At 41.4% G+C, this 13,504-nt stretch overlaps 1 protein-coding gene and 1 pseudogene across 1 annotated transcript in view; one reads left to right on the top strand and one right to left on the bottom strand.

Moving 5' to 3' along the window:
• The window catches only part of cunh11orf65 (chromosome unknown C11orf65 homolog), an 18,068-nt gene extending 8,848 nt beyond the window's left edge, over window positions 1-9,220 (top strand). The window contains 8 exon segments of the mRNA XM_087171743.1: window positions 540-642; window positions 744-836; window positions 926-979; window positions 1,625-1,655; window positions 1,658-1,833; window positions 2,079-2,209; window positions 8,734-8,904; window positions 9,097-9,220. Coding sequence (XP_087027869.1) covers window positions 540-642; window positions 744-836; window positions 926-979; window positions 1,625-1,655; window positions 1,658-1,833; window positions 2,079-2,209; window positions 8,734-8,904; window positions 9,097-9,190 — 853 coding nt within the window. The 3' untranslated portion in view covers window positions 9,191-9,220.
• Window positions 1-13,504, bottom strand: part of LOC147817124 (uncharacterized) — a 189,146-nt pseudogene that overhangs the window by 32,383 nt on the left and 143,259 nt on the right.

Genomic DNA, 13,504 nt, shown 5'->3' with positions numbered 1-13,504 from the left:
AAGGAGGTTCCCACCTGATGACCCCAAAGACATGTTAGTTATCACTGCTCATTAGTCTGTATAGCTAAATTAAGTTATCATAGGACATGTTAAGCTTAGGGAGCTATTCACTGAGTCTGGTCCATTTTCTGTAGCACAAGTTTCTTGTGTTTACCTTAAATGTATTATACAGTTTCTGATAAAATATGTTTTGTTTTCATGCTGATATGGAGCTAACTACTTTATATACAGTTAGAATAATGAATATGAATAATGATCATATGTTTTGTATGTAAAATCTCTGCCTGTAATAACTGCACCTGTTTAATACAGGTAATGAAGTAAAAAGTATAACTTGACAAGTATAAAGCAGCAGAAAATGAAAAAACTTAATTTAAGAACAAGTACATACCTCAACACTGTACTTAAAGATAGTACATGAGTAAATATCTTTAGATGTCAGAATTCACCACACACAGTTAGAGTAAAAGAGGAAATCTTAGTGCATCTGACTGTCTGCCTTTTCCTTATCCCCTTCTCTCTTCTGGACACACCTCCAGTTTACAGGAGGGAGGTCCCCAGCAGCCCCAGCAGGAACCCCAGCAGGAGCCACTGCAGCAGATAGGAGCCAGAATAATTCAGAAGGCCTGGAGAAGATATGTTGTGGGTACTCTGCTACTGCTGTGGACACACATACACTTGTACATGCTGCAATTAATGTACACAGACACATAGTAAAACTCTGTCTCCCACCTAAACTGTAGTGCAGGGAGGTCTTCAGCTATTTCAAAGAGCTAATCAGCCACTGCAACCAGCAGGATCCACAGTCAATCCTCAGAGCTGTCAATCCTAGAGAGGTAACAGCAACATTGATTTTCATAAAATAAAAACAAAATGAAAGAAAGAGTGAGAAAGAGAAAAGTGAGATTACATCTCCCTGTGGCAGGCAGAGCTGCTGGATGCTGCTGCTGGCGTGTTCATCAGATTTCGACTTGGAGGGGTAAGTGTGTCAAATCACTCAGTACCTATGAGAATGTGATGACAGAGACTGTTGAAGAAAATTCACTCAAGTTCTTAGTTTCAAGTTTGCTGTAGTGATGTGAGTTTATTGGTATCCCAGGATACGGTGAGCCAACTGACACAGAGTGGGTCTGAGGCAGTAGACTGACCCAGAGTGAAGGGCAGGGGGACAGTTACACAGTTGAAGACAAAGGGATAGACAACTGTATTTGCATATACCTGGAGTTACAGACTTTTGGTCAGACAGGGTAACAAGTTGGAAAGGAGGTTAGAAACAAAAGGTAATGTTCTCTAGAGGTTTTGTAGCGTAACACCTAGGTTCAAGTTATCAAGGGGGTAGGAGGGGCTCTTAGGCTGGATCAGCATATCCCCGGATAGGGCAGGAAGGGCCCCTAGACTGAATCAACATATCTACAGGTAAGATGCTGTTAACACAATGACGCGTTGGTGATGTAAGAGGGAAGAAGGGGTGTTATACGGGGACAGGTAAGTAGTTGCTCCTTGATCAAAGGATCAAGGGGCCAACTCAGTGGGGTTATAGAATTGTTCCTAGGTGTCAGCAAGTCTACACTAAAGAATGTGTATATTGTTCCTCAAGATGTACCTGCTAACAACTTGTCTTCAGATTACCTTTCCCCCCAACATCTATTACAAGATCTTACCCACCGGCCCATCGCAGACCTGTGTGCCAGCAGCCCAAAGGACTACGCCCAGACAGGCATGAAGAGGCCTGTGTCCCGGTGGACTAACAATAGCAGGCTTCTGGTGCAGCAGGACCGGTCACGATGGTACCAGCGTGTGGAGAACAACAGCTGGAGGCTCTTCTTCAGCAAGGCAAGAACATGTCATCATGTTCTGCCTGTTCTTCGTCCATGTAGTCCTAAATATGCAATACTCAGTGTTGTCTTTTCTGCAATGTACCTGACCCCTCTGAACTAAAATGATAAATTCAACAAGCAGCTATTTTCCCTTACCAAAAAGTGTAGAAGCTGAAATGTAATGCTTTCAGACTGGAGATTCCTTTCAGAGCAGATGATATATATACTTTGTGTTTGTGCACTGCTTATTCTCTCTGATAGGTGGTTCCCATCGGTGAGCCGATGGAGATTGGAGCGAACAAGAAAAAGGACTTTCACTTCTCCAGGTTGCAGCGGCAGCAAGATGTGGACAGTTGGAGGAAGAGGAGGAAAATTGAATGGCTGAGGCACATGTGAGTTTTTGCAGCTCATGTTAACTAGCAGAGTGCATTGAACTGAGCTCAGAAAACTTTTACTGCTCACAAGCTCAACTTCTCATCTCATCGCAAGAGAAATAAGCTATTATTTCAGCTGTCTTGAATCTTGTTTTAATTGACCTCAGGCTTGTCTCACAACATGCTGCTTGGTCACAAAACTTCTAATTAATTGATGGTGAATTTTATACTGCCATCAGATCCTTGTACAGCTGCATGTTGGCAGTTCAGTCATCTCAGGACTCGCTGGTTTCCTACTCCATTTGGGTTAAAGCAGGGAGATGTGCTCTCCCCCAGTTTTTATAGACTGATCTAGTCATATTGATTAACAATAAGAATTTTGGTATTTTGTTCTGTGCTGATGACATTGTGTTGGTTGGTTGATGAAAAAACAGATTACACATTTAAGAAAGCAACATGAACAGCAGAGTAACCATATGTTTGAGTGTGGATCAATTCCTTTATAAATATGTGAGCTTTAAAGGGGGAAGACAAGTAAAGTCAGAATCAGCAGGAAGAGTTATGTTCTGTGATAAAGAAAATGAAACTGTCTCCTGAGCTTGATTTTTATGCTGCAGTAGTGTATGGTTTTAGAATGCCCTGACTGTAGTGCCATGCAGACACAACATACTGCAGTAGGCCATTGTAGGGGCCATGGGATGGGAGGCAGAGATGTGAACCACCTGTTCAGGTACCAGAGGAAAGGCACATAGTTATCCCTGTTGAAAATGAATCATGAATCATGAACATGAATCAATCCAACAAGAATGACTAAAGATCCGTAGGCCGAAACTCAGAAAGATATAAAATGAAATTTACGGATCGGCAGAGGTCTCTGTATGCTCAGATGAGACCTGATACCTTACACCTGTACACTGAGGTAAGCAGATAGACAGGGGGATTTGTGAACAACAGTTTGTGGTCTGTTATTGGTATTGGTGTTGTTGAGGATTAATTTAATTTTGTGTTCCATGTGCTGTGAATTGAGGAATCATCGTAGTATGGAAAAATTTAGTTGAAGAACCCTCATTAGAATTGTTTGTCCAAAGGTGACTATGTACATATGTTGAGTTAAGTCTTTAAGTGTGATAGAGATATTACCTCTGGGATGCTGGCTTGATAGTTCTAATGACCTTTAGTTGAACAGATACAGGTTAGGAGGCATTGGTTGATGGTTAAAGTTAGGTGTGTACGTGTGTGTGTGTGTATATGTGTATGTGGTCGTGAGTAAAACAGAAATTAAAATACATTATCAGTTTTCAAACACATATATATATATATATATATATATATATATAAATGAATACCATATTAATAGTAATTTCAAATAGTTAAATAAAATAAGCTGATTAAATTGAATCTAAACATTTTGGTTTGTACATGGAAAATCTACAAAGAGAAATACACTATAATTCAACTCCTTGCCATAATAAAGAATTCTGTGGTAAACAGAGCCCTCTAGTGGTGAAACAGTGTAAATACAGATGGTAATAATATGAACATGTGCTCCCACATAACACATAACACACAATATTATAGGCAAGATATAGGCAAAATAAGGCAAACTGTAATGTTCTCACTCAGAGTGTAGCAACTCTGTTTCAACACCAAGTTAAACCATGTCCAATGAAAACATGAGTCGTAGTCGTAGAGTTGACTGTTTACTCGGGCGTCTTCAATGATGTTTGGTGAAAACTGTAAATACAGCAAATATTGTATTTTAAACAACTGAAAACATGAATTAACATAATTATTGGCACAATGAATTATAGCCAGCAGAATGATTTTTAAATGTGTAAACAGCATAAGCAAATGCGAATCCTTTTTAAATTGTAAATAAAATATATTTCCTAGCGATCATCACGATTTATGCTCTTTAACACTGCAAACATTAAATGTATACACTTACTGCGTTGCCTGTACAATGTTTCTCAGTGGATGGCTACATTTAGCTCCAGCACATGCTTAGCATGTCTGCCTCACTCTTAGTCCAAGAGGAAAAGGACTATAAACAGGAAATGAACCAACACAGGTGACCTTTAAGGAAGTGACATCATCGGTGACTTGAACTTCAAAATAAAATCCTCTCAATAGACCTTTTTAACCTTTTAACAGTAATTCCTTTTAACAACATCACATATAAATGAATTGTTTAAAGCACACATTACAAATGAATAACAGAAATGCCTTAGAGGCAACACACAAACATAAGGGAAGTAAGCTACTGTCGTGTGTGCTGCGGTGTCGTGAAAGCTAGTTAGTTTCTCAGTCCGTGTGGCTGCTGATTGCTGGAGGGTTTTCCCTGGCCAGTAGGGGTCTTTTACCTGCATTACCTCGATTTATTGCTGTGTGTAAATGACAAAAGGTGAGTTGTACAATGTTATATTATAGATTAAGTACTAGACTGTATATTTGTTCACTTTGTGTTTGAGCTGAGTTGGGCGCCATGAGGGGCAGTGTGCTGGAATGCTAGTGATGCTAGTAAGCTAATTTATGTTGCTTATAAGCCTCGTGGGAGATGGTGTGTTTATGTTTATTGGTCATTAATACATTTGAATTGTCAATACATTTGTTAGTTAATACAGTCCTTTCTGTAATATTGATTGTATGATTGTGTCTTTATGTTGAAGTATTTTAATTGCATTGCTTTTGCTGTATTAATAGCCTTTATTTGTTTGTATTATTATTACAGACCGCAGCAGAATAAATCAGTCATAACTGAACAGGAAGTCCATCTCTGTGTTCTCTAATCGGGACACACATCTGTACCTTCTCACTCTAAACCAGCTAATTTCCTGGAGACCCCAATCTCCGTTTTAAACAATATGCTAGGAAGATTATGCATTACGAAAACTGAACACTCAAGGGAACAATGTCAGAAAGAATAATAGTAAAGCAGTTGATAATTATATTATATAAAATATTCTGCTGTCCAACATTAACCATAAAGAGATGTTACTCACATTTGTGCATGAACGCACACATAAGGTAAACACCACCGCTGTCCCTCGGAAAATGCACCGGGCGATACCAGACTCGTCTCAGGGAAGTATGACATCATCAACCACGGCAAGTGGGCACAGATTAAACTCATAAAAAAACTCTATAGAGGATGCTGAACTACAATTATAATAATGAAAACGAATACCAGTATACTTTCTGACACAGCCGCCCTCAAATGTAAGCATTAAATTTGCACTTCAGAAAGGACAGTCTACCCATTACTTGGGTTAGTGTCCTCATCATTTTCCCATGCTGGCAGTTTCACCTGCTGAGCAACAGGCCAAAGATATGTCTGTCCTTTAATGTTCACCTCAACCACTCTGATGCGACCGTCCACACCGGGACAGGTCTTGACCAACCTGCCAGTAACTCATTGGGGCGGGGACAGTTGAGAATCAACCATCATCATGACCTGTCCGGTGATTAAGTTGTCATTGTCCCACCATTTCTGTCACCTTTGGAGGTCAGGCAGATGGTGACGAAAAGTTGGACCAGAAATGGTCCGCCAGAATCTGGTTGTGTTGCCATCGCTGTCTTCTGAGTAGATCACTGCATGCATAGATTGCTTGAGGGAGTGATGCATCACGACGTCCCACAAGCAGTAGGTTTGTTCTGACCGGATCAGGGTCAGCAACATTGGAAGAGATGTATCCAAGGGGATTTGCATTGAGGACTCCCTCCACTTCTATCAGCACAGTCTGCAAAACTGTCTCTGTGACTGTTCGGTTACCCAGCACAACCTGGAGAGCGCTCTTAACAGATTTTATTTCTCGCTCCCAGGTGCCCCTGAAATCTGGGGAACCTGGAAGGTTAAACCAGAACTCAATCCTTTCACCCACCAACAGCTCTCTGATGGGGGCTTTGAGAGCTGCAAAGTTTGTCTTGAGTTCAGCTGCTCCTCCATGGACATTGTTCCCTCTGTCCAATAGAATGGCTTGCCTCTGTGTGCAATAAACCAACTAGGGCCATTAGAAAGGGATCAGTATCGACATTGTCCAAGAGGTCGAGATGCACACAGCTCATCATCATTCATTTGAATAATATTCCCGACCTCTTTTCAGTAAGTCGGCCCACTGACATTGTAAGGGCCAACTCAGTCTACTCAAGTAGACCAAAACAGTGGTTTGTACAGATGAAGCTTTGCCGGGGGTAAATCTGCCATCTGAGGAATCACCGGGTTAGCTCGCCACCTCTGACACTCTACACAGCTGTACTGGTGCCGCCTGATTGCTTCCCTTCCTCTCAGAATCCAATATTTCTTTCTTATCTCACCAAATACCTGTTCAGGGCCAGAGTGTAGTAGCTGATTATCGTAGTCTTTGATCAGGAGACCAGTTATATGGTGTTTTGAGGCTAGAATGATAGGGTGTATAGCATCCGGGTCCAGACCTTCCACTCTGTAGAATAGCCCTCCAACCCTTATCAGTCTGCATCATATTCAGGAGTGAGGGTGAATAGGCGACTTTGATTGGAAATGGGCTTACCAGCAGCTAGAGCCTGTACCTCTTCTGGGAAACTATCACCTTGAGCTTGTTTCAGAAGATGCAGCTATGCAGCTCAGCAGCTGCAGCATCAAGGTTCTTTTAACCATTGGCCGCCCCATGAAGGAACTGGAGGGTGGCCTTAATGAGTTCTCCCCAGCTATCCATGTCAGACATGGACATCATACTCTGTCCACTACAGGTGGTGTTTCCACAGAACACAGTCTTCCTCAACTCATCCTCATTTTCCTCCTGGGCCTCTTCTATCCGTAGAGTTGGCCAGGTGCCCGGGTGCTGGAAAAGAAACCATAGGCCCTGATTCGAACAGATTGCTTGACTCAGTTCACAGAGGGTTTTGCCATGGGTAAGGTCATCGGCAGGGTTGTCTGAGGTGCTGACATATCTCCAGGTTGATGCTTCGGTAAGATCTTGTGTTTCAGCAACCTTGGTACCAACGAAGACCTTATAGCGGTATGAATCTGATTTGAGCCATGTCAAAACTGTCGAGGAGTTGGTCCATAGGGTTATATCACAGGAGGGAAGGGATAGCTCAGTAACCAGAACCTTGGCTAGCTCTAACTGTGGAGATTCGTTTACGTGGGCTGACCCTTGACCTGGCCATCACAAATGCTACATGGATATTACCGTGGCAATGCTGTGTTCATAAGTAGCCAAATGCACCATATGCTCTTTCAGAGGCATGTGGTGGAACATAGCATCTTGTCATCTCCACTTGTGGCAGGTCCACCAATTCATCCTCACACCATCTCCATCTATCCAGTAGAGCTTTGGGTTGGATCGGCTTATCCCACCCAACCTCAGCTTTCCAATGTTCTTGGATGAGAATTTTAGCTTGGGTTGAGTATGGTATGAGATATCCCAGTGGGTCGTATTGTGATGCCATGACCTTGTAGACATTTCTCAATGTTGGCTGGCCATACTCAACTGACCGATGTCTGTATCCAAGGCGATCAGTAAGGCAGTTTCACTGAAGATCCAAAGCCGGCTCTTGTAGTTCTTGGCTTGTTGGGAAAGCCACAGTTCTGGGCTGGCTGCTCTTGCTTCCACAAGGAGATGCTCTATAACTGATGGAACATTACTTGCTCACTGCCTTATCTCAAATCCTCCTGCAAATAGTAACTCACACATTTGATCAATGAGGGTCCTGGCTTCATCAGCCGATGTGAGACTATGCAAACAGTTGTCCACATAGCAAGCTTTCTCAACAATATCTAGGACGTCATCATTGCCCTGACTTTACATGCCTCTGGAGAGCATATGTAGCGTAACAAGGGCTGCACGTTGTCCAAAATGGTAAGACCTGCCACTCATACACGCTCGGCTCCTCCTCCTTCTTTATGGCTCTCCAAAGGAAGCGAAGCAAGGGTTTGTCCTTAGGCAGCAGGTTAATCTGGTGGAACATCACCTTGATTTCACCACTTGGGTGCATGGAGGACATGGCTGCCTTTGCGATGGAGAAGAGACATTGCATATCTTTTCACACAATCCACTTCCACCTTAATTGTGTGCTGGTCCAGTAGTTCTAGGGCTTGCTGATCTTCCTTGAAAACCAGTAGACTTTCTGTCATTAAGAAGGAGAGGTTTGCTTTGGACAGATTTATAAAAAATAAAAAAAACATGGCAGGTGAGACAGATAATGCTGTGTCCATCATAACAGCACATTTCTGTCATGGAAACTAAATGTCTCAAATTGTTCTCCTTTTGAATCTGGAGCTGTTTGTCACAAGGCTGGACGCTACATTATGCAGGACACTCAAGTAAATCAGTCAGTCAGGTAAAAACTTTACCAGAAGAAGGGATTCAAGGACCGTATTTTATTTCTGACAGGTTGTTGTTACTGCAAGTCCACAAATTGTCACAGAAATATACAAATTCAGTAGCCATTTTCATATTTTTACCTCCTTGGATTCTGTTATTTCTTTCACAAAGTTTTGGGCAAGTTTTGTACTGCTGTGCAGATGTGTCTGTGAGGAAATGTGCTCTCTCCCATACATACAGTTATAACGAGGGTCATCTCCAGACTAATCCAGTGCATCGAGACATGGTGACTCTGGTGGGGAACTCAGCCCAGGAAGTGATATACACCATTGAAGAGAAGGAGGACAATGAGGTAGAGGAGTGGGAGTTGGATGAGCTCCAGGCCTGGATCACCACTCTCAACTTTGAGGAGTAAGACCCGCTGCTTGTAAACTTGTACACAGAAAACATTTATGAGGTTCAGATGCCTCAAAAGTTGTTAAACTGGGTCAGAGCTTATGTGTTTGTGCTGAAAGGCTCTGCAAGGCACTCCCTCTCTATACATCTTACACTGTATTATTCTGTGATATGTGTGTGTCATATTGTGCTGTTTTACCTGTGCAGGTATATGCAGGAGTGGAAACATTTGGGCTGCAGTCCCTCCTCTGAGCTGAGCAAAGGTCAGACTTTTTTACATAAATCTCTTCTTGTCTCATAACCTGCACTTACTTACACTTGACTGCATGTGTTACTGCCACTGGTGTCACTTATACTTGCCACTTATTTAAAGTGGCAATAGACACGTTTTTTTATCATTATGAAAAATGTTGATTGCACAATGTAATGGCTGTAGAATAATGGCACCATCATGTGTTTAGATTGGTTCCCTATAAGCCTTGCTTTCACAATGCAATTCTGTCTGAAATTTCATGAAAAAATGAAGGCTTAAATTACAGCAAAACAGAAATGGATAGTGCTTCTGTTTTCCCTGATAGCTGTGAGTAGTTTCCCCAGGTAGTGGAAATGGTAGACACTGGAACAACTGGAATAACTGGAAACACTTCAGTATTCAGTTAGCCTTATTTCTACTAGATCTGAAAATAAGTTTTTAACACATCTATCTTTATCATAGCACTGAGGTTGTGACTAATAAGGCTGGTTCCATTAGTGTATATCTCATCTACTGTGAAAGAAAACATTTTTGACTATTTTTGTTTACATGTCATTTTATTCATCCTTGTTCTTCTTGCTTTTCTCTTGTCATTCGGTTCTTCTCCAGATCTTCATTCATTAGAGCCGCATGGGTTAGTTGGTGTGACTGACAGAGAATAAAATAATTGATGTAAAAACCGAACCAGTCGTAATGTGCTAACTGAGCAGCCATATTCATTTTTAACATCGTCTCCATAGCAGGTCTGAACCCAGTTGTAGTTGGGACAAAAAGCAGTGAAATTAACATCTCCTTTTTTAGGGATATGAGAAAGTATTATCTGTGCATTCAAGTCATTATGTGACCCCTTTAATACCCCAGTAAAACCAGTTAGTCCAGAGATCCCTTAATGATACAGATGAAGAAAAGAAAATGAAGTGAGACAAGGATTTCCCCCAAGATTACACATTTATTCAAAAAAGGTTTAAAGGTCTATATTTAAAAAAATAAAATGTATTAAAGTTGGTAATTAAAAAACAACTATAGAAAATATAAAAGAGGTGCTTCAAGACCTAATCTGTCCAAATCAACAAAAGGCATGCAAATAAATAGTGAAGGAAGTGCAAAATTGACCAAACACACTATTATGTGGGGTGGTGAAGTACAGGTGAGGAACTCTACGACCAAACCCTACACCGTCAGGTTTGTTGCGCTCACTGCCGCACCTACAGCACTTGTACAGGGACAGAAAACCATGTATGTATGTCACAGCAGGGGTATACATTCTTGGGGGAAATAACCAAATCAACGCCAGGAGGGCCAACAGTGTACAAACAAAAGAAACAACTAACAGAAAACACCAAATGAACTAAAGACTAAGTGCAAAGCAATGTATCAAACAACAAAACTAAGCAAAACCGTTAACAAAACAGACACTTAAAACACAATAACTAAACTAACAAAATAACCAAACGAACATATATAGAGCAGCGACAGCACTCTGGAGGGTCACCAGGCAGCAGAAAGAGAGAGGGCAGTAGCATTAGGGTAAATATATAGCTATTACGTACAACATACGTGTTGGTTAACAATTAAAACCAACACGTAGGTGTGACTAAACCCCATGGTGACCTGGAAGGGATCTCACACTACCTGCTACATATGCTTTATTTGCATATGTTACGGCCGCTACTCTGGCCTCTTTTGTTGTGTTTAATTTTTCTGTTTACCAGGCTGCCTGCCAAGCGGCCTGCTCCTGTCCACACGGATGCTCCACCCTCTCTAGCCTAATTGGTGCGGTTTGTCTGCAGCTGGCCAATCCCTGCCGCCCAATCAGGAACCCCCAGCTATAAAGCTCCGGCCCGTCTGTCAGTCGAGGCAGCTGACTGTTAGTGGCAGCTCGCCTCTTTGTTGTAAGAACATTTGTAGAGTGTGAACCTTATGATAGCACAGAGTGGTCGTTTGTTGTGCGACAGTTTTGTTTTGTGACCTACTGCTATTAATCTTAAAAGCCTGGAAGTGGGGTCAGGTTTAGATCTAATACTGCCACCAATTTTGCTGGTTTATCTGCTGGTAGCCATTTGTATTGTTAAAAGCACTAGGTGCAGGGGTGCTGTTTCCGGTGTATTTTGGTTCTTTAGTCGGCCTTGGTAGCCAGTTTTGTTTTTCCTTTTACTTTCAAGTGTATAATTCCTTGTACTGATTAGCTCATAAAGAGTCCTCCTTTTGTTATATTCTGTTTTTGATTTGGACAGCACCCATCGGCCCCATTCCTTGGTTTGTGTTTTTTTTCTTCATATAAACCATTATTTCTACTATTTACGATACAATAAACAACTTTATACCTATTACCAACTGGGTTTTGTGTTGCTTCCCTTTCCCCTGTGAGCCGGGTTGTAACAGCATATGATAAAATACGCATCATGCATGTTAAATTAAGCCTTGTGCCCCTAAATGTTGTTAAATGTGTATTTCTGCTGTATTTGTAGTGTCCAAAGAGTGTCACACATGTGTCACAACATGTGTTTTCTGCAGTTTTAATTACACTTAGACAATAAGCAGAGAAACATATCAAATCACTGGTTCAATACTGTGTGCCTCTTTCATCTCATATCAATGAAGACACCAAGTTTGAAATATCTTTATTCAGATTTTACACAGGCACTGAGCTTTGTATTTTTAGAGTTATAGAGTTTTATTTGACAAATTGTGAAATACAACACAGCCTCTCATCTAAAAATAAGTAATTGATGTTTACAAATATTATTTAATGAATAAAGGGTCACAGCACTATGCAAGTGGTGGAGACAAGTCAGTTCTGGGTGAACAAAAGACCAAAGTTATGGTGTTTAGTCCTAAAAGAAAAGTGAAACTGATATAATTCATCTTATTTTCTACTTTGGAGACACTAAAACTAAAGGCAGATTAAAGTGCCTCTCCAGACATGTTTTAAACTATGTAAAAATACTCTGCTATGATAAATATTTTTGCTTGACAATATTTTCCACACATAAAAATTAAAAAAATATTAAAAACCACTACTACTCTCACTTCCTAATCGAAAAATCTGGATCAGGCCCTATGCCCCACCCAGACTCAGGAGCTAGACAGTTTGTCTTCCCTGATCAGATCCTCCAGTTTGATCAGTCGATCTGTCCCTGTTGTCGCTCTAGCTGTCCGCTTCTGCTGGGTATCATATTCTGCTGTCTTTTCTCTCTGGTTGGGAAATTGGTCTTTCTTTCCTTCCTGAGAGTTCACTCGCTCCTCTGTTACTTTTGTCTCTTTTTTTTTTATTTATTTTTTCCGGCTTTTTGTGCCTTTATTGATAGTGCAGTAGACAGAGACAGGAAATGGGGAGGCAGAGAGAGGGGGAATGACATGCAGTCAAGGGCTGTCCGATGCGGGACCCGAACCGGGGCCAACTGCAGCGAGCACTGTAGCCTCTACACATGGGGCGGATGCTCATCCAACTGAGCTACTCAACGCCCCTACTTTTGTCTTTTTGTGTTCGAACTGTCTTGATTTCTTCTTCTGGCATATTTGCTTAATACCGTAGACTAAGATGTCCAAAATGTCAGAGGCAACAGACTCCAAGGTCGGCAGGCATGATCTGTGTTGACCCATCATCAGGCTGAAACTCTGTGGGGAGAACAAGGCTAATAACTTTGCAAGAAGACCCTTCAGTACCTGAAGACAGGAGCCATGAAACTCTGCCAGGTCGCTGCTGACCTTCTTGGAGGACACGTAACTCAAGGACATGTAATAGGTAAGGCTTCATGTACATCAGAATTAGAATGTGCAGATGGCTCAGGCTGGTGGCCAAAGCTCAGCCGCTGAGGGCAGGTCTGCAGCTCTACAGACTCTGAGCATCATTCGCCTACTTTGGAGATGAGGTCTCGCAGGATTCTCACAGATTTGTAAAAAAAAATTCTCTGTACAAATACAAAACATATTTACATACTAGAAAATTCCAGGGAAATTTTGAGTGCCACGGGGGCTACTGCCGGGATGAGTACATGATTTATTTCCAGTGTTCAAAAGTCACCCTGATCATACTCTGGTTTTGAGAAATGTCTTGATATAAAAGACTCTGATATAAAACAATGTCACATCCCTCCATCATGTATTATGTGGGAAATATCTCATATTCTGTGTTGTTTTTTTTAATAAAACAAGAGGCGACATGTCTTCAAACTGGCATTTAAAGGGTTAAAATCCCGAAAACTAATAAACATTTCATAGGTTTGAGCAGAACTGAAGTGGTTTAAGAGATATATGCAAAAAAAGCAGAAAAAAATATTGATATATGATGATTTTATAGCATTTTCTTTGTGTGTCCTTTTTTGGACGCGAGGAACCCCAGAGGGTACAAAATGTGTTACC

This window comes from Seriola lalandi, unplaced genomic scaffold (genome assembly GCF_002814215.2).
Source record: "Seriola lalandi dorsalis isolate HSWRI2012SDOR001 ecotype SW California unplaced genomic scaffold, Sedor1 jcf7180002054972, whole genome shotgun sequence".
Lineage (NCBI taxonomy): Eukaryota > Metazoa > Chordata > Actinopteri > Carangiformes > Carangidae > Seriola > Seriola lalandi.
This window is presented reverse-complemented; position numbering and strand designations above follow the sequence as displayed.